General features: G+C 42.1%; 1 protein-coding gene across 2 annotated transcripts; it reads left to right on the top strand.

Annotated features, from left to right (window-relative positions):
• The first annotated feature begins 653 nt into the window (after positions 1-653).
• Positions 654-10771, top strand: GPR55 (G protein-coupled receptor 55). Of its 2 annotated transcripts, XM_021291134.2 has the most exons (3): positions 654-774; positions 1752-1984; positions 5016-10771. In XM_021291134.2, exon 3 carries the CDS (start codon positions 5023-5025, stop codon positions 6025-6027), a length of 1005 nt encoding a protein of 334 aa, XP_021146809.2. In that variant the 5' UTR covers positions 654-774; positions 1752-1984; positions 5016-5022; the 3' UTR covers positions 6028-10771. The 2 variants fall into 2 exon arrangements, with proteins under 2 accessions (XP_021146809.2, XP_005505118.2); XM_005505061.3 differs by lacking the exon at positions 654-774 and having other exon boundaries at positions 834-1984.
• The last annotated feature ends 12694 nt before the right edge of the window (positions 10772-23465 follow it).

The following is a 23465-nucleotide window of genomic DNA, read 5'->3' on the forward strand; positions in this document are numbered from 1 at the left end:
ACATTGCACATTGCATGACACCTCCCAGAGCAGAGGGAGAGCTTCAGACTCCATCAGGCAGGTCCTATTGATGGAAAAGCCTTGAAAGCTCATTTCAAGAAAAGGGTGTCTTGGCTGTTATATGACTCACATATAAGGTAGAGCTCCGTATACCTCACTCCTCTCACCAACAAGCATTTGTTTGCCAGCTTGCAGTTATGAATCAGACACCTGAGATGGCTAAAACTAGCTCATGCACTTTAAATAGTTTAACAGCTGCATGCATGTAAGAAGCTGTGTCTTTCAGAAGCATCTGAGTGCTAAAGTGCTGGTCTCCAGTATGCAAACTGAACAGAAACTTGGGGAGGAAAGCCTGTTTCTATGATAGCCCCTCTACTACAACTTTCCACTTCCCCATCTCCCCTCCAGCTCAATGTATAATTGGGAATTTGGAAGTAGCCATAAAAGCTCTCAGCTGCTTCACACCAGGTAAAGTCCAGTCCAAACCCAACTCTGGCTTCAACCCTGCTCTCCACCCTGCTTTGACTACTGACTGGAAACAGCTGAGGATTCAAGTCTTTACACTCTTTCACCTTCACTTGTCTATATAAAGAAACGTAGAGTCTGTTTTGAAATAGGAAAAAAAAAAAAAAAAATAGAAGAAGAGAAAAGAAGGATGTGGTTATACTATTTAGTAAGAGTACTGGTAGGGTATGGTCTGTAAGCAAATGTTTTCATGCTCTGTAGAGCAACCTGGACTGAAGCAATGCTGCTGATCTCTTTGCTGGGGTTCAGGTAAAATAATTCCTATTTTAACTAACAACTGTTTTTTTCAATTGATTGTAACACACTGTTTTTAAGCTAGTTGGATGATTATTTCTTATAAAGATCAAACAATAAGATCAAATATGTAGCGTTGTTTAGCTCAAAGCAGAAAGATTTCTGCTTTAGTTATAATCAGAAATATATTATGTTGCAATCAAAATACTTAGAATAAGAAATTATCCAACTACAAATGAAATATATGGCAGACGTGGGACTTTCTGCTCTTCATTGCACTAAACCATCTTACTCTTCTCCTTTGCATCCACAGAGAATAATTTATATCTAACATGAATAATGTTCAGGAAAATAGATATAAACAAAGTCTGTTTCATAGCATTAATATCACTTGGTTTGCATTGATTAGGAGGGTAATTATGGTAAATGCTATAAAAGTCCCTGCTGAAGCAGTGACCTGAATTCTCCTCATTCCTCTTTGACAGTACAGCTAGACTGTTTGGTTTGCTGTGTTGTGTCATCTGATTATCACTTCCTTACTATTAAGGCTACACCTACATTTAAAGTTATAGATTTTATTATGAGGATGGTCCTGCTAAGGAAGCTTTCACAGATAAGAATATCCCTAACTGGTTATCCCCCATCACTGCTAACACACAAACTTGTGTGAATCTTAGCTACAGCCAGATGAACTCAGATCTGATCTACAAAGAGGAAACCATTCATGCATCCCACTGTGCTGCAGAAAAACTAGCCAAGTTAATACTGTAAAACCTTGCTGTTCCATTTCCTTGCTGCTAGCTTAACCACACGCTCCTGCTATTGGCAAACCAAATTAACATTTAACTAGTCTATAGGAAGTGGAAAACCCTCACTTAGTAGGAGAAATTGAGAACAAATGGAGCAGTGATGACACAGGCTCTGGATGAGCTAAGATTGACTCTCTCAAGTACTGTTAATACCAGGTTCTTACATTATCTTCTGGCTTCTAGAAGTTGTCTGCAACAATCCTAGAGATGCAGGCAATTCCTTCCGGAAACTGATGGAGGACAGAGGAATTTTCTTTAGGAGATGAAAAGAGCAAACGCGGTGCCTGTCTCTGCAGAAGGTGGAAAAGGAGGAATTGGGAAATCGTAGATCACTAAGCCTGGCTTCAGTATTTGGAAGAATATTGGAATCACCCACTGAAGAATCTGCTTGCAAGCACCTAGAAGACAACGCAGCCGTAAGTAATGATCTGCACAGATTCATCTGAGAATGACTGAAATATAAGTAATTTGACCTTCTTCTATGATACAGTAATGGCACTGGGGGACGAGGTGTAGGAGGGGGAAAGAGGCTTCAGACTGTCTCTAAAGAAATTCTCATAAGCAATCAAAGGAAACATGATCTGTACGAAACTTCTATATGATTAGTGAGTACCCACTGAGATACTAATCAGTCTCTACCATACAGGAAATATGTATTTGGTACAGTTCAGTATCTTTCAGATTCAGTATCATCAGTATTTTTATTAATAATTAGGACAATGCAGTAAATACGATGCTTATGAAACAACTGCAAAGTTATTTGTTGATGAAAATGAATCTTCAAATAATTTTGGACAAGCATATTGCTCAGTGTGAATTGTTTGCAAACAATTCCCTTGGATTACTCAAGATGTGAAATTCAAATTTGATGTGGGGCAAAATGATAAAAAAATGTAGTCAAGTTTTTGAAAATCAGGTACTCTGAGTACATGAAATTAACAGTTTAAAGACTGGCTAACATTTTATTGAAATTAACCATTTTCAGGAATAATGCTATGGGTAATTTTGTACTAATGAATTCTAAAGAAAAAGCATTCAGTGAAATAGAAACACAGTAAAATTACAGTCAAACTTCATAGTTTTAAAAGACATTACAACCGATTTTCTGATATATTTATACAGCACACAAAGTGCTGGATCAACAGGTGTTGTCACTCCCCCTAGACATTTAATGTTATCTGATTTTTTCCCAAGTTAAGTGGGTGCTCTTGCACATAGGACACACACAACAGCACAATACTCCTATTTCCTCCTTCCTGTCTTGCCCGCAGGTGACAGTAGCGGCTGCCTCCCTTGTACACATGGCACAAACGCGTCTCCACCTTTAGTGGAATTATCTCACCTGTCACGTACCACAACCACACAATGTTCTACGTAGCCGCCACACATTGCTGGCTCAAAGGGATTGACTCAATCTCAGATTGACTAACAAACCAGGGTTTTCTTTTTGTTCTCATTTCTGACAGATCGATCCGCTGATAACCACCAGATTTCCTTTTGCTATATCCTGGGTTCACAAAGCTGCACCTGTCCCACTCATGCAGCTCAGTCCAGTTCTCTGGAAGTGTCAGTCAGATCTGGCCCCTGACCAACAGCACGTCCCTGTAGATCACACTCGCTCCTGCACTGGGGTCACCAGGGGAAACACCACCAAGGAGCATCCCCCCAGCAACCTGCATCCAGTCCATCTGTAGTCCCCATCAGCTTTCTTGCAACCATTTCCTCACCTCCTTAACAGGCGATGTTACAAACCCGTTTTTCTAGTGCTATTTAGTTATTTCTAGTATACTTCACTGAAATACAAGTGCCTTTGACCTTCAGCCTTTCCCTTATCTGAAAAAGCAGACACTTCTTCAAAGAAGTCTGGCAAGATCTGTCAAAACATTATTTTGTAGTTTTCTTTAAAAATCTGTAGGAAGACTTGACTCAAGAGTTAGAGAATTGCTTTAATCATGTTTGACACTCTTTCCTTCAACAGATATAGTGGATTGATCTTTTTCCAGACATACTGATAACATACATACTTCATAACAATTACTGGGTTGGAACTTCAGCTTTATGTGCCTCTTCTTTCCATAGTCTGACCTGGAAATAAGCTGTTTTCCCTAATTTGAACATGTTAAGCTCTGAGTGCGTACTGCGTTCAGTACAGTTATTTCCATTATCAGTCAGTGATTCCTGTAAGTCATCCTACCTCTGACCTCCAGCACAATATCAGCATCCTTTTGAAAAGCAGGGGTATAAGATTCGGCAAAACACAAAACCATCTCTTCAATTAATATTTAGCAAATCTACTTACTCTACATTTCTCTCTCTCTCTATCTTTTTTTTTTTTTTAGCATGTAAAGAAAAAAAACTTTTCACAAATTGTTTTCGTTTGGGTTTTTTTGTTTCCTTAGCTAAGTTCAGCTGCATTTGGTAGCGCTTATGAGCTACCTGTCATTGTTTGTCCTCTAAAGCAAAGATTCCCCTCTTGAATGAGTTCTTCTTAAAACCTGTTCACTTACTCCTAAAATTTGTTTTGAGCTACTTGGTTGGCTAAGCTGGACTGGGAATGTTAGCTACCAATTTTGTCTCCTTCATTAGGATTTTTTTTCTGATTTTGATTTAAAGAGTTGATCAAAAAGCATTTTTAAGGCATAGTTTGTTCAAGCATGAGTATATTTTTAAGAATGTTGATAACACTTGTTCCACAGAAATTATACTTTTAAAAATTACTGTATTATTCAGTCATGCCTTCCACTTGCAAATCTTTTCCAGATTATCTAAGATAATGAGTTAAAATTTTAAGTACTTAGAAACCCAAAATTTAACCAATGCTGCAAGCGGAACACAAGCTAGAAAACGCACTTACTCAATTTGCACCTAGAAGAAAGATCAATCTTCTTAAGCTGACCTTCTGAAAAACCGCACTGGATACAATCACTATATGAAATTAAAATATACATATAAATGCAGGTTAGTAAAAGCACATCAGTAAAAGCTACTGATGCACAGGGAATCACAGATATAAGAGTAAAATCCCACCTATCAGTTTCACAAATTTTTGTATACTGAAGGAACCAAACATGTTATGGAAGATTCAATAGATATACAAGTTATTGCAGATAGCCAGTACACTTTAGAATTTTTGAAAACATCTGGTTGAACAGGTAAATCTCTTCAATATCTGAATGGCATTATCCTAAAGGGCATGGTAGTCAGTGGATGCTGACTACCTGCCATTGAGAATCAGGCTCCTTCGTAATAGATCAAGACACTCAAACTGGAAATAGAGAGCTCTGTGCTTGAAATGAGGATTCACTTTCAATAATAGCCCAAGACTGATCAAGTGTATAGCTCAAACCCAAAAAAGCAGAGTTGTGTCAGAAAGTACCTTGCTCCAATATGTCACGGTATTAACTAAGCATCTTATACATTTCCAACTTGTTATTTCTGTCATTTTAGGGGAAAAATGACCCACCACAGCGAGGAATGCAATTTTACTGACATCGACAGCCTAGCAAAGACCCTGCAGCTGGGGATCTCCATCCCCACCTTCATTCTCGGGCTGGTTCTCAACGCCCTGGCCCTTTTCGTGTTCTGCTGTCTTTGGAAGAAACAGAGCAAAACATCAGTTTATATGATCAATCTTGCGCTTGCAGATATCTTGCTGATTCTCTCGCTCCCGCTCAAGCTGTACTACTCCGTCACAGAAGCGCCTGGACTCCTGTGCTCTTTCATACAGTCTCTCTATTTTATCAACATGTACGGCAGTATCTTCATCATTGTCTGCATTACTGTCGACAGATATATCTGCATAAGGCACCCATTTGAAGGTCGAGCTAAGCAATCCCCCAAATGGGCTATCTTGATTTGCTGCATCATCTGGGCAGTAGTTTGGCTTTGCAGTGTCCCAATGTATGTATTTCACAAGACAGATTCTTTTCAGTGCTTTTCCAATATGTCAGAGCAGACGTGGAGCATCCCCCTCATTGTTTCTCTGGAAACCTTTGGATTTCTGATCCCACTTGCAGTGATGATTTTCTGCTCTGCTCAAAACATCTGGATTCTTCTGAATCACAAAAGTCAAGCTAAAACAAAGGTAGAAGGCAGTGGCTGCTTACGAGTTATTATCATCAACCTCGTGGTGTTTTTGGTGTGCTTCACACCCTTCCACCTTGGAATCTGCTTACAGTGCCTGGTAAGACAGAATGTGATAGTGAACTGCAGTCTGAAACAAAACATCAGCCTGTTCATTCAGGTGTCAATGACATTGGCCAACCTGAACTGCTGCCTGGATGCCATCTTTTATTACTTTGCCACAAAAGAATTTCGTGATAAAACACACCTGAAAAAGGTTATTGAACTATGTCCTGTCTTTAAGCCTTGTGCCACACGATGGGACGGCCCACGGTGGAAGAACAGCCTGTCCTCTGCTCCCCCCGGCCTCACAGGAGGCCAACAGCATCATCCCTGACAGAGCAGTACAGTCACCTTGGCCGTGGCAGGGGGGATGCAAGAGAGAGAAGGACAATGTTTTTCCAGTAAATGTGAACCTCTTCCATATTTTTCTTCCCTTTAAACATGAAAGAGGAAAAATTTTGGAAAAAAAAGAACTAGCATTAGCAAAGTGACAGTGCGACACCAAAAGAAGCATTAGCCTTGATGGTATCTGCTACATGTGAAAGGCTTGCCAGACGAAAACTACCCAGATTGCTGGAATGCCACTTAAAATCAGCCTTTGTCATTACTGCACCTGTTTTCCTTTGCCAACATGATCAGAAAGTTGTCGCTGAAGGCCAAGCATGGAAATAACTATTCAAAACCTTTCTAACGTAGAAAGTATCTGAGAGTTAAAAGACAGTTTCCAGCCAGAAGTCTGACTCTGCTCTTTCCTTCTGTAAATTTTACAGAAGGTGACTGTTGGAGCTCGTTTGATTTGGACAGATGGGCCAGCCTGGGACAATAGTGGATCCTTACTCCTCTAAGCATTAGACACTGGTTGGGGCTGTGACACTGGGCAGCAGCCCCAGCTGTCTCATGGAGGGCAAGCTGCCCAGTATACAACCCCAACAGATTATCTTGGGTACCAGGAATTCCTTGAGCAACAAAAATTTCTGATTAACTTTGCTGATTAATCAGCAGAATTTTCTCCTGCAATTTTAAAACTGTTTTTGCACACGTTAACCAAAAGAACCCCTTCAAATACGGCATTCAGCAAAAGACTATATGTGAACTGTATTTTGACATCGCTGTATATCTATCAAAGATATAACATGACACATGTATAAAATTCTTCTGCCTGTCTGCTCATCTTTCCTGGAGGAGGGGAATTAGGGAAGCAAGCCCTGCATCACAGAAAAATAGGGAGTGTCCGTCTGACCTTCTCCTCGCTCCCAGCTGGACCAGGTCTACCCACCTCATTCCTTAGAGAAGCCCTGCTAGCCTGTACTGTGTGCTTCACGAAAAGTCCCTGGACATGCCTCATCCCTTCTTGGCCAGCACTTCTGGTGTGTCACCACCCTTACGCCATTTGCAAGTTTGGCTCTGAGTCTAACCTACACGTTTCCTTGTTGCAATTTAAGCCCACCATTCCTTGTACCGTTATTTTGGCATGGTTCATGCTCTCAGCCAGAAACACTTTCACATCAAGAGATCAGTTTCTGTGCCTTTTAAAAACAGCTGTAAAAATGGTCTAAGATAGCTTGTAATCAAGTCTGAGGAAGATGTTCCCTTTATTCAAAATGTGAAAAGAAATTATCTCCTGTCTGGAGCAAATTAAAAAGAAAGGGGGCCAGTTTTGAAAATACAATTTGCTGTCAATTAATTTCCATAGAAATGACTGTGCAAGTGAGCAGCTGCATGTATCTAATACTGGGCCCAATGTACAAGCATTTTAAAACTTGTTACTACTAAAACTATGACCACAGCTGAGGCACTAAGGAGTTCAGAAGTAAAGAAAGGTTTTTATCATCATCTTCACCATTACCTGCAAAGGAGCAAAAAGAAGAGCTTTCTGAAACAGTTGGTTTTCAAAATATTATTTGCTGCTGCCTCAGTCATTCAGAAACTCACAGCCTTTTGCATACGAGTTAACCTTTCGTTTTTGCACCTTTCACATTACTTTTCATATGAAATATATGTGTGAGAAAGTACATGTTCTACTGAATAAACTGTATATATTAAGTGCATGGTTTGAAAATACATGTTAACTCCCCAATCTGACATCACGTTCCCCAATCTTTTATCACAAACTTTTACCATTGTCTCCTTAAAACCACTCCGAGACTTAGTTGGAGATTTCGCTTCCCAGGAGCTACTTCAGGTTTGTAACTATGGCATCCAAGAACCACTGAATAAACAATAATAAACATAAAATAAAAACAGGAAAGCTGATCACACCCAGAAGTCTGGATAATTTAACACATTTTCTATGGAAACCTTCTCTACAAATTCTTGACAATCCCCTGCTAAATCTCCCACAAACTTTACTCCAAAATACTCTGATCTCTTGCTTTTATGATTAGCCGACTGTCTGAAAATTTACCTTACCAGTGTAATTCGCGACTCTGCAAAAACACACCACTTTAAGGTACAACGTATAATACTGGCCTTTTTGTTTAAAGCTTTTCATGCAGACACAATGGGTTGTGATAGAGCACACCACCAAACCAGTGGTACGGCTCGGATGGCAGAGCCTCACTCCAGGGTCTGACAAACTCCAGGACAGGGTGGAAAAAGCCTCTTGAAGTGCAGCAAGGAGAAACCTGGAGTACTGCACCCAGGGCAGGACAAACACAGGCTGGGAAAGTAGGGCTGATATTGATGTCCTCCCAAAAGGGCAACAGGAAACACCAGGTTCTACAAAAGCCAGTGGTGCCCTCTCTGTGTAAATACGACAAAACTGATATTGTAACTCACTAAAAATGAGGTCAGTGCAAAGAAAAGGAAAAAAAAAAACAAGGTTAGTAGCCTCCTCTGCTTGAGCTGGTGAGGCTTCACTGGAATAAGTTGTCCAGCTCCGGGCTTGCCAGTTCAAGATGGGGAGAAACCAGAGAGGTTCAAGCAGATGGTTTGCAGGCTGGTTGGGGATCTTGGGCACAGGTTTCCAAGGACAGGTCAAGGGAGCTGGACTGGTTTCATCCAGCGTGCTGGAAGGCTGTGACAGAGATGACAGAGCCAAGCACTGCCCAGTAGTTCCCAGGGAGTAATGGCCCTTGGGTCAGGTTCAACATTGAGAAAAACTCCTTCACTAGGAGGGCAATGCAGTGCTGGAAGGGTTACCCAGAGAACTCTGTGATAACCTCTCACAAAGATTTCCAGTACAGAGTCAGACAAAGTCACGGCTGATCTGATCTAGTGTTGGAGGAGATTGGTTCCAAATGTCCCTTTCCATTGCTCTGTGACCTCTCAGCAAATGCAAGTTTGTTGATCTTTTTTCTCCTCCAAGACAAGAATCACCTCCTAGCGCTGCTGATGTTGTGGCACGGGTTGCCAACAGCTCTGTTGCGAGCACAACACAAGACTGAGGAAATGCATTAGCTGCCTAAAAATTATTGGACAACAGCAACTGTGACCCATCACACAAGGCTATATGATATGTATAGTCAGGACTAATGAAGCAGTACTTTGTCTTCAACTCATTTATCACTAAGGACTTGGAAAAGATCATCTCCTAACCTTCAAAGGAATGAGTGCACATACAAAGTAGGCAGAGAGGAAGGATGCGTAGGGACTCCCGTATGTGTGGGTGGGGGAAAAGTTTGAGCTGCTGGGTGAGGGAGGGAACACCACTTGTGCCGGTGCTCAGTCAGCAGCAGAGTTCCAGCACGGCTAGGGAGAGACTTTCACTGACAGAAAGAAATCAGTGTAATTTTCCCAATGAAGGCAACAGGAGTCAGTTTATGAAATTAATCTGTAATAATGGGGAGTGGTGGGACCCACAATGTACGACTGGTTTACAGACTCAGTCTGCTCATGTCATACATGGCCGCAAACTCGGAGCACAGAATCTGAAACCTAAATTGGAATTTCTTCCCATTCATTGCCATCACTACCACTTCTTTGTTGTCCAAAATTGATTATATAACTCCATTTGTCTAAATTTTGCCTGTTATATATGTGAATGAGAGCAGCCTCTCTAAGGATATTTGAAATTTCTGAAAAAAAAGGGAAAGAAGGAAGACAGCCCACCTGTGTCAGTTTTACAGGGCTGTTACAACCATAAAATCTTTTAGCTCAAAAAGAGCAGATCTTTTGAGCAAGAAAGCGTCACTTTCAATGTACTGCTTTTCAAGATTAACTTAAATTTAAATTATAACCTTAAATTCTATCTTTAACCTACAGCTAATATTACAGTGCTTTCTAAATCAGAATTTTGCATACAGACTCCTCCATGAAATTTACTATTAACTCTGGAGAATCTCCAGTTGGTTGTGTTTTTATAGCAGGACAAAAGCAATGAAAACCTTGTGCAGCCTGAGAAGGTGCACAACAATTTTGTTGATGAAGAAAATTGAAAAGTATTTGACATTTCAAAAACAACAACAAAAGCCTTCCTGAGTCAATACACAAGTTCACAATTTCTATTTTCAGATTGCACAACAGAAGAGGTCTCTTTGCTCTTGATGTTTTTATTAATACATAGAAAAATGATAGAAACCTGAACATGAACCCCTCTCACATACCCAGGTCTCCTCCCAGGGACTCAGTTGTACTGTGAAATCAAATAAGCATTGTCCTAGTGGGGGGAAAAAAAAATCAAGCGCTACCAGAAAACACTCAAAATGATACCTTAAAAAATTACATTTTCAGTTCTGCTCTCTTCTGTGAATTGAACAAAAAAAGGATGCAATTAACCACAGTCCTTAAAGAGCAGCTGTATTGAAGCTTAATTTTTCTGGACAAGGCTGTTTAGGGACACCCAGGTGAGAATATTCATTAAAAGCAATTTTGTTTCTATCCAGTCAGGCTTCTCCAGCTGAGTCAAACCCCACAGGTCTTCACAACACAAGAGAGGGATGGCTGCTCTTGAGGGCGTTTTTATCATGGCAGATTACTCCATCAACATCCTACAATTAGCATTTGTTCAGTCACGAATGTGATCCCCAAGCTGTATTTTGCAGACTTATGCAGCAACTGATAAAGCATAAAAGTAGTTTGGACAACAACAAAGAAACAAACAAATCCCCAAACCCTTTTCTTGTGCCTTTGCCTGGTGAGTTATATCATCTACCATTTCTCATGCCTGCTTGAGCACTGAACTTCAGATCAGTGCCGCTCCTCTAACTCCTAATGCAATAAAAGTACTGTCAGAAAAATGTCGGACTTTTTGAAAGGTAATACTGCTGCAGGAGTCCCTTTGAAATAACATATCTGAATTATTTTTAAGAAAAAAAAAAGTACGTTCAACTGGCTTACTAGCAAGCAGGAGGTCTAATACGGAATTTCTTTTTATAGCCTTCATGAAACTGCCTGTATGACGCTACACCATTTACAAGCTGGAAGGCAGCCAAAGGAGGATGCAAGCCTAGATCAAAGCTCTGACGGTCCTCTGCATTCAAGCAAGGGGCCATGGTGAGCATAGATGGGCACATGCCTGTTAAGATGGTCCAACATCCCTTCATTATGATTAAATACATTAGTTAAAAACATAAACAAGGCAGTTTTCAAATGTGAGAATGATCAGCCACCATTTCTTCCAAAGTTTTTCTCACAAAGAAAGCCTAATAAATGTCACTCTAGAAGTTTATCATATGAAGTAATTTCAAGCTTTCAGAAATCTGAAAAGTGTGAAGAGCGGCCACCTGACCGGCTAAGGCAGCCTCCAGATCACAAAATGAAGTTGAAATGGGTTTGAAGACTGAAACTGATCTTCAGAGAGATATTGTCCTTAACCTCACGTCTTCGCATGCTGCTCTAAGCAATATTTCACTCAAAGGTTATTCTCCAACACCACAACTTACCCTGTTCACAGTGTACGCAAGTGAATGAAAGATAAACCAATGCTACTCAAAGATACAGACTTCTGCTTAACTAATCACAATGGTTTTGCAGGTTTTTTCCCCCCTGACATTCAGAACATTTTCCACATTAGACTAATTTCTCCAGTGTCCTTTGAGAATGGGCAAGTCTAGCAAGAGAAATGGGAGTGGAGAGCCCACCAGCCTTGCATGAAAGCCTTCAGCCTCCCAAGATGACTCTGTCAGCAGCCATGAGAGCCTGCATGGAGCTGTTTAGCACCAAAGTGGCAAATGGCAGCAGTTCAGACAATCCCTTTATGGAGCCAGAAGGATAATGGGACCATGGCTGCTGTACAGTGAAAGGGACTTCTGCAGCTTTCTCAAGGGGAACTGTCTTCACAAAGAGGGGCAGAAATGTGCTTTCCATGAGCAACTTGAAAATAAACCTGCTTGTCTTTGTTATTTATACAACAGTACAAACTGGAAAGCTGGCTTGGTTAGATTTTGAATTATTAAAGCACACAGAGAAACACAAACACAAGGTACATAGGCACTCTGCTCTGGCTGCTCTCCCAGCACTGCTGAAATATGAAGCGTGGAGACACTAGCTCAAAAGCTCAGTTACCAAAGAGGTAGCAGCTTCTTCTCTGCCTGTCTAGCCTCTCTGTAGCGGGGAAGGAAGGCCCAGAGGAAGGGAAAAAGAGGATGCTGCAGCATGTGATGGAAAGTGGTTATCATAGAGGCTGAGCTGAGCCTGCTGCGGTGGGAAGATCTGCCTGGCCAGCCCAAGGTGGCTTCAGTCCAAAGATACAAACCTGGCCCTGGTAGAAAAACCACAGGAGGCACAAAAATCCCCTCCTTTGAGCACTCTTCCTGCCCAAGGACAGATTTTGTGTATCTCCTCAGAGGTGTCCCCACGCTGCTGTGTTTGTGTGCCCGCCCAGCACTCTCAAAAGTTGTGCCCTTTGCTGCTGCACACGACTCTCGCACAGGAGACACAGACTGGCCCCCAGGCAGGACACAGGCTGGGCACTGGGCGCACCGTGTGGTGACCACCTTGCTATCCAGAAGAGGTGGTCAGTGTCATGGGGATGGGTGCTGAGACAGGTCTGCACAGGCTGGGGCTTCCTTCAGTGACTACTTTTGAAAACAGCTAAAACTATTTCTCCTATAAAGCTGTGTGGGAGAAAGAAGAAAACAAAACCAAAAACCACCTATTTTTTTAAAGTCAGGAAACTTTAGTCCATGGAGAATATTAGGTGAGGGATCCTGCACTGCTTCTAAATACATAATTGAAATGAGTTTCTGTTGGCAAGAGAGCCATTGGCATTGGAACATCACCCCTAGGAACTGCTTGCTACAAAATACCACTGCATGAGAAGCTTTTGCTCCAGAGACAAAACTCGCCCCTTCAGCACAGACGTGCCAAGTTCACACGAGCAATCTTCTGTTTATCTTTTTGACATCAGGCCCATAGTCTAGAGCAAACGTTAGCACCGAAGCGCACTTCACCAGACTAAGAATAGTTGTATTTATATCATGTCTTTCATCTGAGGAAGTCAGAATGACTGAAGACGCCATCCTCCGCTGCACTGACTGCCTCCATCTAGTGCCGGAAACACGGGAAGCAAAAGGGTGAATCAGATGGGCAGTAGTCAAGCAGCCGGTGTGGCTCAGGTCCTGTGAGGTGATTCTGTGTCCCTGGAATGGCATAATTCATTACCTTTGGCTTTGTTAGAAATTATGCTCTCGTTTATTTCACTTTAAAATACCTATAAAATAAATGTTGGCAGCACTCACTGCAGCATAGTACACAAGAGAGAGATCACCAGAGCCAAATTCAGGCTGGAACCATAAATTTTTAATGTACTTATTTTATAAATTGCTGCTGGTTTTGCCTCTCCAACAGGTCACATGAATGGCACTGCTTTCCCCAGCACCCATTACTCCAAGGTGAGGACTCATCTTCCCAGGAGTGAACTCAGCCACCGCTGGACTGCACACACCTCAGCCAAAGAGACCTGCCGTAAATCTGCTCGGGGATACCAGGATGTCATCTACGTTGTCTGACACATTCTACTGCAAAAAAACCTTCACCCAGCATCTTGAACCTCCTCCACACTATGCCCAGTTGCTTTTACACACGCTGCCTGTGCTGAAGGTCACAGTGCTCACTCATTTAAACTACGAGAGGCAGCACTGTGGGGAGGCAGGGCATGCTGCAAAAACCTTGCTGGAGGCACAGGTGTTTCAAAGCAACCACGTCCTGACATTTATCTTCTCCTCACCCCAGCTCAGCACTTCTGCAAGTCCTCTATTAGCCAGCGTTTCAGGGCCCAGCCCTGGAGCGACACGCAGCTGCCAGATTCCCATGGGGCAAGCAGCATCCCACAGTCATGACAGATCCCATCTGGGCTGACGGGCACTGCCACGATCACAGCCCCCTCCATGGCGCACACCTCATGCCCAGAAGTGCTGCCGTGGACAGGCTGCTGCTTGTGAGCCATTACGTTTGTGGGAGGTTTGAAAAATCAGTTAGTTTTCCCCCCATTTACTGAAGCAGAACAGCTTCAACGACAGGCGGATTTCCATGTTAAAAGAATAAGAGGAAAACTGCTTTTTTTGGTCAGTTTTAAGGCCCTAGTCTATCACTTCCTTTTTCATATTTCCTGAGACCTGGTAAACTACACTTGTAAGAGAAAGACATTGTTCCACAATAAATCTTCATTCTAATCAACACTGCATTGACTTAGTTCAGTGCATGGTTAACGTCCTATTGCAGTTCTGGGAACTGCAAACAACAGCATTGATGCACAGGATCGCCACACGAAGACCACAGACCAAAACCACTGTTCTCCTTTTAAAAAATGCAGCTTTAAGTGAAGACATCAGATATTCTAGTTAAGGCTAAGAGAGAGCAGAGAAAGGCTGTAGGTTGTCCAGTCATATGAGATAGACATATATATAAAAATACATATTTTTTTAATTTTTTGTATCATGTGCGGAAGTGAAACTACAGTTACATTTTGCCCTGCAGTGCCAGGGCTCAGTGTCACCTTTCAGTTTCCAGAGGTGCCCTCAGCAGCTCTGTTTCCTAGCTGCATTTTACCACACTGTAAATATGCCACACTGTCTGCTTCCCAAAGCAACTGCTGCCACCTCAAGTGAAGCACCTAACGCAGTGCCAAGTAAAGAAACTAACGAAGCTCCTGCAACAGCCAGTGAAGACCTTCTGGCTTCTCTAGTCAGCAATTCAACTTTTAAAACAGCTGGATTGACCTCAATCAAAGCCAGTCCATCCTCCCTAAGAAGAGAAGGCTACTAGGACATCTGGGCTCTCAGATCACCTCTGTACTCCATATCTGTCAGATACTTGCATATCTGTATCTTGCAGATGAAACCATACAACTGCCCATTAAACATCTCTGCCACTCCAATCAACTCATTACTGAAAAAGAGCCAATAATTACATGAGAAGCTATCTGAGCTCTGGGAAGGCGACCATGCATGACTGCCCCTGTAGGTTAGTCAGTTATTAGTATCTGCATTAAATCTACTAATTGCCTGGTGTTACTGGAAAAAATGAAGATTCTGGTGTTTTCTTGAAACCATTGATCTGTTTATTTACTGAGTAAACATAACTATGATTTGCCTCCCCTTTGCTCCAGTTTACGTTAGCTGGGGAATTTTCCTCAGTATTTCCTAGAACCATATCAACACATGCAGACTATATCATTTCTTCTAAAAGATCTTAGTGTCTCAGCTTTGAACCTTTTACAGAATGCTGCCCTTTCTCTGCTCCTGCACAGTGTCTTTTCCAAAGGCAAAACAATTCCAATTTGGTGCAAGCAAAACTCACTACTAGTTCCTACAGTAGTTGAATAAAAACGCTGAAATCAAAATAACAACACTGAATTCTTGCAAATCTCTGTCCCTCTTTTTCCACTGCATCATATCTTCTTAAGCATGCCCAGCACAATACAATTCCAGTAAAATCAGAGGACCCAAATATCTCCAGCTGTGTCCTAACTTACTGGAATCATACTGCAAAGCATAGCTCTGTGACACTATTGTCTTGAAACTACAGTAGAACACTTTACTGGTTAAAAAAAACAAAATGCATACTGCGGAAAGTGTGATTTTTGTTCACTATTTTTTACATAATACCAAGCACTAGCCTCAGTAAAGACAGTAAAGTTATTACAGAAGTTGTCACCTCCGAAACCCATTTCTCTTTAGGCTTTAGTAATATAAAGACAAAGATATCCTGAGAAATAAATCTTTTTCTTGAAAGTAGACAGCATGAATCATTTTGAGTCACAAACTTCTCTAAATGAGTCTAAGCCGCATTTGCCCGATTTACGCAGCAAAGCCTCCTGTTCTTTCTCCTCTTTTGACTTCTGGTGCTGGAAATTCAGCTTGGGGAATCCAGCTGGAACATTTCTTATTTATACATCCCTGTCAAACAAATTCTGTGCTGGCTAAACTTTATAAAAGTCCATTCCACTGCTCTCACTGTGTGAGAACAAGCACAAGCTCCCTCCATGCTCACGCTAGAAAGCAAACTCCCGCTTTCTCTTACACCGCTGTTCATTCAGAGCGCAGCCTAATTCTTCACCGCTTGCAGAATTCAGCCCAACTCAGTGGGAGATGCCCCTGGGTTGGCTCAATAGAGCAGACAGGAGACAAAGAGAAGTAAAAAGTCCTACCATCAAATCAAAATACTCCACTATCTCCTAACGGCACCAAGTACCAGGTCCATTATTCAGAAAAGGTGTTCAGGTTGACCTTTAGGACAGAATTTGCTATCACCACCTTCAGCATGACTCCAGCAAATCAACCAGTGACAAATCTCCCCTGTGAAAAGCTGACAAGATCTAACATATAACTTTTTAACAGAGAACATACTTCGTGCTCTGTATCCCAGCATCCAGTAGGTGTGAAATCACAAGGAGATATTTCCTTACTTTCAGCCTTTGGCTGCATCTTGCCTCCAGCTTTCTGCCCTTGAAACATCCTTGGTCATGCAGCCATGGTTTGGTTTTTCTATCTCCTGCTGCATTCTTCCTGCAATTCAACCCCTGAACAAATCAAGAGGTGTGATCAGATAAATCTTTCATCCTGTTTGCACCCATTCCACCCACAAATGGAAAGATCTTTTCAATAGCAACACAAAATGTTTTTTCAAAATTAATTGGAGCTCAGTGTGGCTGATACCATCGCCAATCAATGCCAGAGTTAGCATCCACACCAGGGATTCACCATCATTAGTCTAGTCTTCACATCCTTGTTTTTTCAGTCATTGCTAAAAGAGGAACAGTCAGTTATTCCCTTGATTCATCTCACTGGAAGGTGGAGAGCGCACTTGTGAGCTTCAGTGAAATCTGTAACTGCCTAAAACTTAGCAGGAGGCATGCAAGTTTCAAAATAATTCCAGACTACTGTCATTTCTGAAGTCTATTATAAATAGTTGATTTTTTTTTTAATTTTTTTTTTTTAATAGTGGGTGCCCACAGGATTTGGCTTTTTTTCTTTTTCTTACTGTAGCTAGAACTCAGGAACCAAAAAACTAACCCAAAGTTGTACAGACATTACCATCACCTACCAAGATCAAAGATGTCACTCAGCTTTTTAACACAGCTGGCCATGAAGTCACAGCCTAATTTTAGGCATCATCATTGAATCAGCAGGTTGTTTCCTTTCTGGTAGGCTGTCAGGAGCAGCGGGGCAGCACCTGGGAGCATCAAGTGGTCATACCCTCCCCATAAAGTGCATCCTGCTGCACCTGTGCCAGGTGGATCCCTGGGGACCCAGGCTCAGTCCCAGCCCCCGTGCCCTGGCAGGGCTGCAGGGACACAGCCAGGCTGGGGCTGTACCAGCACTCAGGGAAGCACCAGCAAAGCAGGAGGTTGGGTGCAGTTGTCCTCCAACTCTGCCTCACGTTGCTCCTCCACAGCAGCCTGATTTTGGGTTACAGTTTGTCTTAGGCACCCACTGACAAGCCCCTTTTGAAGGAAAGGTTTGGAGAAGAGGAAGAGGTTGCAGAGCCCCTTGGTGCTCTCAGGACCATGACAGCGACACTCGCAGCTGAGCTGTGGTCCTTCTAATCCTGCCTGCTAGCGCATCACATACAGGTGATGTTGTCCTTGACTCACCTTTGTGGCCAGAAACCTCTTTAACAGCAGACTGCCATGAATCGTAGGTATTGAAAAGTTTTCAAATGACTAAAGATTTCAACTCCACTCTTTTTCTGTGATGCGCTTGCATATTCTTTAACACAAGCACAACACTGAAGTTGGGGTGTGTTGAAAGCTAGTCCCTAAAGACAGAGTGCATAGCACACACTCACTGCATTGACAAGACACACAGCTTCAAACCAATTCCTTTGCAAAGGTCAGTAAGTCGAAAAAACCCACATATTATAAAACAATATAAATACACTACTGTCTGTTCCTCATCACTGCAGGCAGAGGAGCTTCCAACACACACCGGCAGAGCGATACTGGGAGCGCTTTCAGTCTCTCAGCAAGTGCAGTTTCCTATGGGACAAATGCCAGGCTAGCTATGCTCTTCAACGGAAATTTCTTTCATTTTTCAAGTGGCTGTGCCATCTAGAGTACCAAATACATCATAATTCTCCTCCAGATCCTAAGGTAGTAGCATTTACTCCAAATTTTAACATTCTGGGTGACATGTTTCTGTCCCTGAGCATGGTCTCAGCTGAAATGCAAACTCCCTTCCATTCCCAAGCCTTGTACCTAAAATTTGGCTCCTTAACCTTACATTTCAGTTCTCAAACCTGGCTTGTGGCTAGGTTGCTTAAATTGAACAGGGTTCCTTAGCAAACTTTCCCACTTTGACTGTCCTCTAACCTCCATCTGAGGTAGAAAGAAAAGGAGAACTGTCCTCCAGCACCTGCAGTGGTCACCCCAGCAGCCGCCCCCTCCTCCTGCCCTGCAGACATCCTCTGCCTTCTTGCACCTTGTGCTGCCCATTCAGGGAGTTGCCTGTCCACAGGACTCTTTCCTCACGCTTGACACTTGCTAGAAAGCCACAGCTGGGACTCTTCAGACAATCCACAGCAGATTTCCCTCAGCAGTGAGAAAAGATTGCTTTTTCTTGTACATTGAAAGGCGTGGGATTGAGTCACTTCTCTCATTTCTGTGAGCTGGGAGAGCTGAAGACCTTGTGCAAATCTGGGGCTGGATAACCTAATGTTAAGTAAAAAGTAATGAACCTGGAGTAGTGAAATGACCGGCGTGCAACATGAAAACCCTGCCTGGGTTTCCTTCTTGGTGGCAGGTTTGCTGCACAGCACCCAGACCCTTCTCCATCACTCACCCAGGTTCTCCTTCAGCAGCATGACACAGCCAGGGTGTCTCCTGTACCTTGGTATAGGAGGTGGACATATTTGAAATTAAAATAAATACCTTTAAATAATGAAAACACCTTAAAACACAGCCCTTTATCACAGGCAGAGTGATTTATGAAGAGGAGATCGCCTAGGTCTGAGCACAGCCCATCAGAAGGAAGGTGCAAGATGGCAATATTTAGGCTCCCACAGAACCAGTACTGGGGTCCTGCTGCTTTTCCTGCCCTTCTGTGGAGCAGCAACTGGCCCTTGGACCCCCTGCAAGCTGGAAGGGGGCAAAAGGTAAACTGTCCTCCCTCCACATCCATGTGCCATCGCAACGTGTGACCTGGCTGTGAAAACTCGGCTGAAGACAAAACAAAGCCCAGCTCTCACATTTGCTCTGTGGTTCCAGTAAGTACATAAAGTGGTCTCATGGTGTGACTAGCACCAAGTTAACAACTACAAATGGTTTTACAACAGCATCACCTACATCTTTTTCTTGTTTCCTAGCCTGTTGCTTACGTGTTGTTAAGACCAGGCTGTAAATCTCCGTCCTGCTGAGCAGCAGCTCCCTCTGCCAGGGGTCGCTTGGATGTTGGCATGGAAGGTGCTAATGAGCAGGACAGTGGTAAGTCACAATTATATAGTGTGTCCATCTGTTTGGGGGGGAATTACAATTAAATTAGCACGCATCGGTTTTCCTCCAAACGTATCTTCTCCTCAATCCAGAATCGTAAGCAAGAGTTCTCCTACACAGAAACAGCCAGTATTTCTTAGTTTGATAAACCAGGTCAGGTTAAAAGAAGAAGAAAGAAATCACAGCAAATAGCTACTTTAGGAACGTTACCCTTTTTTCCTACTCGAGAAGAACAATTATTAAACCACTAGTTACAGTTCAAGAGAGAGATTTGGCTGAAATGTGGCACACTATGTATATGCTATTAAACTGTATTTTTAGAAGCTTGGACTCCTCTTGATCTCAAATTTGATCTAACTTTTCTCAAAAGAAAGGAATGGAAGGAACAATACTCTGGATCCTGGAACAATTAACTCAGAAGAACCAGGTGCCAACACTGCAAAACATGAATCAAGAGTCAACTCTGAAAAAAAAAAAATGGAACTATTATATGAATATTAAAAGCTAAAAATACTGTATTTAAAGAAAAATACATTCTATCGCTTTCTCTCCCTCCCCCCTTAATCAGATCACAAGCCTGACTGCTAAATTCTCAAAGCTATAGCCTTAGTTAGTTTTGCTTCAGTACTTGTGGTTATTTACAAAGAAACGCTCAAGACCAGAGAAATTTTACGCTAAAATGTCTAAATACTTGACTTTAGAACTGCTTGCCAGGAAAACAACAGGAAAAGGATGTGGCCTGGTAAATGCTTTTAACAATTTCATCAGTGTTGTATTTATTCATATGAATTTGGTTCACTAAGAATTAATAAGTGTGAGAAGTCTGAAGCGTTCACGGATCACAATACAAAATTAGCCATTCAATAAGCTCCATTTTCAGTCAGGAAGACAGACTTTTTTAAACTCACAGAAAATACTGTCTTTTAAAAGCCCTTTATAGCTTTCACTGAAGGCCTCAGCCCCCACAGACCAGCTTTCTGAAGACAGCAAGAGATGGCCAGTGGAAAGAGGGTGGGGGAATGGCATGAAGGAGAAGGCAGGAGCTGGGTTCTCCCTTCGTTTGGTTGAAACGCAGGTGGTGGTACCAGGTGGACCCCTTTCTATGGGGCCAACATATTTAAATATGCCTACATACTGTAGCATATAGTTACATACGGATACAAAGGCTGCCTTAGAGTACAGATGAACACACCTGCAGCAAGGACAGCTGGAAAGAAGTAAAGAAAGCACACAAGGACAATAAAACCCCTCACAATTTCAGATGAATCCCTGCAAGAACATGAAAAAGCCATCAAAGTCCTTTCCTCCAGCTTTTCTCTCCCTCCCCATCGTGTCCTGTCTCTCCCAACAAGTATGTGCAGACAGACAGACAGACAGACAGTGAGGAGAGGCTCCAACATTTGTGTCTCTGTCAGCTTCCTGCAGCTCTAAGGCTCTGCCTTAGAGAGAATAAATAATAAAAAAATGACCCTAAATTTGGCCTTATTGAACAATTAGGACTGCAAGGCAGCATAATGGAAATACCAGCATAAGCAATAACACAGAAACCCTTTACTTGCAAATGTGATCAAAACCCACCACTTCCACAGTGTAAAAAAAAAATAAAGATATCTAATAAATCACATTTCTTCTTGTCTCAAAGCCAAGAACTTAGTAGGATTCAATGGAACAATACAAAGATGTAAACCAACAGGTATTAGGAAGAACTGCTTCCCTTAAATCAGATTATTTTACAGGTTATTTCTTGAAACAATGTTTGAACATTTCTCTCCCCAGACTCTGGCGTATGAGGGGTTCAGAGGATTAAACATGCCACTTGCTGATGCTTTCCTGAACATACTTTCAAGTCTGTCAGTGATGTCCTGAATGTGGTTAACTAAATGCTTTTCTAAGGACAATGTGAGAGCAAAACTATTCTGTACATATTGCCCCACAATCATTAAACCTCTCACATTCCTCATTTTATGGATAAACCGACACTGAGGCGATTATTCACACTGTCAAATCACAGGGTCCTGGCTGACCAGGTTCTTCAGGGACACTGGTCAGCAGCTTTGGTTTCCCACAAGCGCCCGTGCCAGCCAGGGGTACGGGAACAAGCCAGCGACCGCTAAGGGAATGGACTTTCTTATGCACAAACTTCTCACTGGTAGCAACTAAAGCTATAAAAATCAGCATAAAAAAAACCCAACCAACCAACCAACAAAACGCCCACACTTAAAAATACCATGTCAAAGGTAAGCAAATTACAAACATGTGAAAAGGAAACACAAATGTGCAGACTATTTTCTACGATTCAGTGGCAGGTGAGATGCCGCATACATGGTTCACATAGGAGAAAGCAAATGCTTAACCCCGCTGCTTAACAGTAGTCTAAAAACCATCAGCAGCACTTCAACACGCCTTAGCATAACCAGACTGGTGTTTCAGCACCTGTGCCTGTCATGAGAAAAATGGTGCTGGCAAGGCAAGGCATGAAAAGAAAGCCTTCTGCTAAATGCACAAGAGAGGCTTGCCTGAAGAAACCAAATATTTAGAAGTACAGATTATTTCTCTAAGCTGCATTGTCTTAAAAGGAATAATAAAAAAAAAAAAGAATTTATGAATTATGAGTGCTCAGCAAATTTTCATAATTTAGGCAACTAAATGATAAGTGCTTCGGCACAAACTCTATACCATCAGACTTACAACAGTGCAAGATCTGCTTGAAGACTGCCACCTCCTGAGTTCAGGTACAGAAAAAAGGAGGGAGAGAAAATACTTTCAATCCCTGCTGAAATACAGGCTGTAACTGCAGAGGCACTACATTCTTACCACATATACACAGTCTCAGTCTAACTAAAATGTTATTGAAATGAAACAGAAAGACCTCAAGTTTCAAGTGAATTAAGTGGTCACATATGTATGGAAAATTACATGAAAAACATGTTGATTCTTGATTACTTCTTTTGCATGGTACTACATAGTTTCAACACAGTTTTAACACTTACCAACCAAAAATATTTAATTCTGAATACGAAAAAGCAGACATACAAATTATTTCTGAAGAATGTAGGACTTCTACTACAGAAAGGGTGGGAAGATGCAGACATGACTGATGCAATGCTGTCTCTCCCAGGCTGCAGACAGGGCGCTGGACCCCAAGAAGGCTTCTTGGCGCTGGGAAGGAGGTATCTGGATTTGGGAAGCCACGCTCCAAGTGTCTTGTGTCACCTTTGGAATGTCATTTTGCTCATCTCTGCTTCAGTTCCCCACATGTAAATGGAAAAGACAACAGACCCTACCTACACCACCAGGATGACAGCGGAGAAATTACATTTAGGAGAGGACAGAAAACCTCAAACTTGACAGGTTCAAGCAGTCGGGCCTGCCACAGTGCATTGCCATGTCCTCTGCAGACACCCAAGCTGTCCCAAAAGTGGTGTGGTTTGGCACAGCAGCCACCGCTCCTCATCCGCACCGTGCTCGGCAGAGCTAATGTTCGCTAAACAGACTATAAGGTTAGCGCAGCACCAAACTGATGTGTCCAACTCTGTACAACAAGGAGAGAGCGATTTTTCATTAACAGCCAAATCCTCTCTCTGACAATAGCAAAGCTAGGACATCATGAAATAATATACATATGTACTGCTGCTGGCCTGATAATGTTATAATAGACCATGAGTTGATGTTTGGCATAATAATGGAACACAGTTTACATAACGAAGCAATAGAGCAGAGCATAAAGAAAGCAAAATTAATTTTAATTCAAAAAATAATTCAAAAAGTTTCCTTCCCCTCCCCCAATAATTCATTTGGAAATGTATCATTTCATAAAAATATTTCCTTTGAGGAGCACGTTGTCAAAATAAATTCAGGGGAAAGTAGCGTTGCCAAATTCTTATTGCTGTTACTGTCTTTCATCTCTTAATGCTAATTATCTAAACTCAGAGGTTTTCTGTCTTTCAATTTCTGCTACCTTA

This window comes from Columba livia, chromosome 9 (genome assembly GCF_036013475.1).
Source record: "Columba livia isolate bColLiv1 breed racing homer chromosome 9, bColLiv1.pat.W.v2, whole genome shotgun sequence".
NCBI lineage: Eukaryota > Metazoa > Chordata > Aves > Columbiformes > Columbidae > Columba > Columba livia.

Excerpts from the sequence above, each read along its gene's own strand:
- GPR55 (XM_021291134.2), top strand. The coding sequence starts at position 5,023 with ATGACCCACCACAGCGAGGAATGCAATTTTACTGACATCGACAGCCTA.